Source organism: Manacus vitellinus, unplaced genomic scaffold, assembly GCF_001715985.3.
Source record: "Manacus vitellinus isolate BGI_N305 unplaced genomic scaffold, ASM171598v3 scaffold_74_pilon, whole genome shotgun sequence".
NCBI lineage: Eukaryota > Metazoa > Chordata > Aves > Passeriformes > Pipridae > Manacus > Manacus vitellinus.
Genome location: NW_021940780.1, coordinates 150,675 through 154,441, shown reverse-complemented (window position 1 = coordinate 154,441; position 3,767 = coordinate 150,675). Strand labels below are relative to the sequence as shown.

At 46.8% G+C, this 3,767-nt stretch overlaps 1 protein-coding gene across 1 annotated transcript in view; it reads right to left on the bottom strand.

The window, feature by feature from the left end:
• SLC23A2 (solute carrier family 23 member 2) overlaps positions 1-3,767 on the bottom strand; it is a 56,721-nt gene that overhangs the window by 26,748 nt on the left and 26,206 nt on the right. Inside the window, exon 3 of the mRNA XM_029964554.1 lies at positions 3,502-3,600. Coding sequence (XP_029820414.1) covers positions 3,502-3,600 — 99 coding nt within the window. The remainder of the gene's footprint in view (positions 1-3,501; positions 3,601-3,767) is intronic.

Here is a 3,767-nt window from a genome sequence, read left to right as displayed (position 1 = left end):
TCCATGGCCACAGGCTCCACTGCAGGACTTCACTCACCAGCCCTGCTGTGTTTATCCAACAGTGTGACCCAGAGGGCACCACACACTTTCTGAGGGGCACAGTGAGGGTGTTACACCATCTGCCCCTGAGGGACGAACAGGGAAGCACCAGCAGAAATAACTGTTTGCTTCAGGAATCACGTCCGTGCTGGTTGGCTGGAGCCACCCAAAGAGCAGCAGGGATTGAGGAGAACCAGCTGTGGACATGAATGGATGAAACACCCACCACCCTGCACTGAGAAACCTCCACAACCCTGCCAAGGACGGACAGAAATGGGACTGCCAAAGTTCATGCTGTTCCCACACAGGACACCAGGTTGTCTAAAACCCAGTCAGAGATTTGTGCAGGTTGCTGACTCTGGACTTTGGAAAACCCATCTTTTGGGCTCTTTTCCAGCTTGGCCAGACCAGTATCCAGAAGCTGTCCCAGTGTTCCACTTGGTGCCAAACATTTATTTTTCTTCACTGGACTGATGAGGTTGCATCAAGTGCATTCCTTAACTTTTCCACTTGCCCTTCTAGTCCATCCTATTCTAGTCTATCCTACCCTAGTCAGTCCTAGTTTAGTCAGTCTTAGTCTATTCTCCCTCTTCTTTGGGCAGCAGAAAGCAGAAGCAATGGCCTGTTTCTACCAGGAAGGCCACAGCACACACAACAAGGGTATTAGTCCTTTCAGAGCTTTCCACTTGGGATTACATTATTCCTAAATTAGTCTTGCAAAGAACAAAAAGCAGGAGCAGGCACAAGGGAGCTGCTCCGTGGCACGGAGAAAGGTCTCTCTGGGTACAGATCAACAAGTGCCAACCAACTCAAGCTCTCCTTCAGAAAGTGAAGCTTACAGGTCTTCTAACAAAAGAACTTTTAATTTCCAAGGCATAAATGTCATGGCAATGTCTACACAGTAAAGGGGTTGTATAAAGAAAACAACCAGGATACTCCTCATTCCTTCCAAAGCCAGACTTAGATCCCTTTGGACAGGGAACTCTCACCTTGGTCAAACCCTGAGCAGACCAAGCCTGAACGATGAGGAAGTGCAGAATTCAGGTGAGGCCTGGCCATCCCAGTAACTCACTGGGCAGTCACTGGCCCTTTGGCTTCTCCAGCATGTGCCTGCTGGTCTATCCCTGACTCAGAGCTGGTGTTTGCCAAGTGTGCCAAGGGAACTGCTGGGAATGAGCTGCACCTCCCTGGACCAGATACTGATCACAGGCTAATTCCTCCTTTAATTATTTTTAACTGGCCAAAGGTGGAACATGCTGTGCTTTTGGTTTTTTTTCATTTTTCTGGTAAGTATAAACGGGGGAGGAGACAGATAAAGTTGTAGAAAGAATGCTGGAGGGAAAGAAGAAACCCCACAACAATCGAGTGCAAAATGCAAAGAAACAAACCCCAGCAGTGCAAGACAAAGGCTCTGATGAGAAAACTGATGAAGTGTGGGGAGCAAACCCTTGGGAGAAATACCTTCAATAAAGAACCCACAACGGAGCAACCTGGGCTAGTGGAAGGTGTCCCTGCCCATGGCAGGGGGTGGAACTGGATGAGCTTTAAGGTCCCTTCCAACCCAAACCATTCCAGGATTCTATTAAGCAACATCACATTGTTTATTTTACAGGGATGCAGCAACAGTTATTTCTCATTTGGGCTCACAGTTCACTGTCTCAGCTAACAAATATTGGGAGCCAATGTGAGCACTGGGCACCCTCCAGTGATTAAGGACATTTCAGGCCTCTTTGCTAAATTATAAAATATATAAAAAATATATTTTTATAATATATAAATATATAAAAGGCCTTTATAAAGGTCTTTCTTAGGGAATGATCTCTCAAGAGAAAGGAAAGCCAAGATCAAACACAGAATCACAGAATCATGGAATGGTTTGGGTTGGAAGGGACCTTAAAGCCCATCTCATCCCACCCCCTGCCATGGGCAGGGACACCTTCCACTAGCCAGGTTGCTCCAAGCCCTGTCCAACCTGGCCTTGGACACTTCCAGGGATGGGGCAGCCACAGCTTCTCTGGGCAACCTGTGCCAGGGCCTCCCCACCCTGTTCATTCCCTGTGACCACAACAAAGCTTTAAGTCAAGTAGATTTGGTTGCTCAAAAGCTCATGGGTCTCTCTGAGGTGAATTATTCCCCATCATTTACAGTTCTGATCACATGGATCAACTGGACAGCAGAAAAAACAGGCATTTGGTAAAACCAGGCCGTGAAGACACGGTTTGGTGTCTGGAGATCGCTTATCTTGGTTGCACAATTTCACCCAAACACCTTTTGCTCAGGGCTTTATCAGATTGTCTCTCTCCACTCCAGTCCAAGCACGCTCCAAATATCAGCCATCAGACATGCAGGTCAACAGTTGCCAAAATCTGTCCACTGAAGATCAGCACGACCACGATGGTCACAGAGATGTGTTTGAGACATGCGGGTGTTCGCAGCATCCTTCTGAAAGGCACCACTAAAAGACCTCTGGAGAACCATCTATTTAGGGGTATTTTAAATTTGAAATTCAGAGGAGAATTTTGGTGTCTGAGTTGGAAAACCCCCACTGCACCCCTTGGTATCATCCTTGCCCCACCACAAGTTACAGCCTCGCACAGATGAGCACCAAGATGCTCTTTCTTGGAATCAGGAGAGCTTTGGTCTTGTTTCACTTGGGACACTTGAAAAATTAGGTCAAGTTGAGGCTTTTCAGAGACAAGGCTTCACCACAAAGCCAGCTGGAGTATACATTTCAGAAAGTGCTGTTCAGATTTACCATAATCCTCGTCCTTATTTTAAATAAAAGCTCAGATTCAAACCATCTCAGCTGGCAGGATTATTATTGAACAGGTTTAGGGGATGATGGAATGGAGTAAAAAGCTGGAAAAATCACAACCAAACTGGTGTCCTTTGAGGCCTCAACTGGTCTCCCTGAATAGGGAATCATAGTTTTCCTAAGGAAAAATGTTCAAGGGTTTTTATGACCTCAAGTTCATTCATAAAGCTGCCACTCAATAATAATGAGCAGCCTCTAGTTGGAAAAAGGACTAGAAAAATTAATCTTATGAGGCTGGAGCTTGGAAGAAATTGGGAGAGTGGGAAAGATCCCACTTTTAGAGGTGCTCAGCACCACCAGTCTCCCTGGAGAAATGCAGAAGAGGTTAACAACTGATGAGCACAGCACAGTGACCTTCCCAGGGAAACCACACAAAAGGCCAGCGGGAATGAAGAAATCAAAAACTTGCATATTATGAATTCTGGTGCCAGGTCAAAGTGCATTCACTGCTGCATCCCCTGAGTCATGCCCCGTGTTCTGCAACCACAGTGTGTGACCAGAGCAGTCATGGGGCCAAGCGTGACCTGAGTCTGGAGTCAGCACCATCTGCTCAGATGGGAAATCACAGCCACGTGGGACTGGGGTGGGCAAAGGATGAACTGAGACAGCAAGAACGAGTCCTCATCTACAAGGGAACCACCACATACCTTCTCTGCTATGCCATTTTCTGTGGTATAGATGGCCATCAACTCCGTGTCTTCTGTATCCTGGTCACCGCTGGACGTTGCTCCACCGTTTATCACAACCTTAAAAACACAACAAATAGCAAACACAAGGTCTCAAAATAAACACTGTCTTTGCAATCACACCTCGTGTCTCTCAGTTTTCTCCCTTGGTACCTGCCATCTGCCTCTGACATTGTCAGAAAACATGACAAGCACGGCAAGGCATCATTTCTGTAACAGCAGGTCTG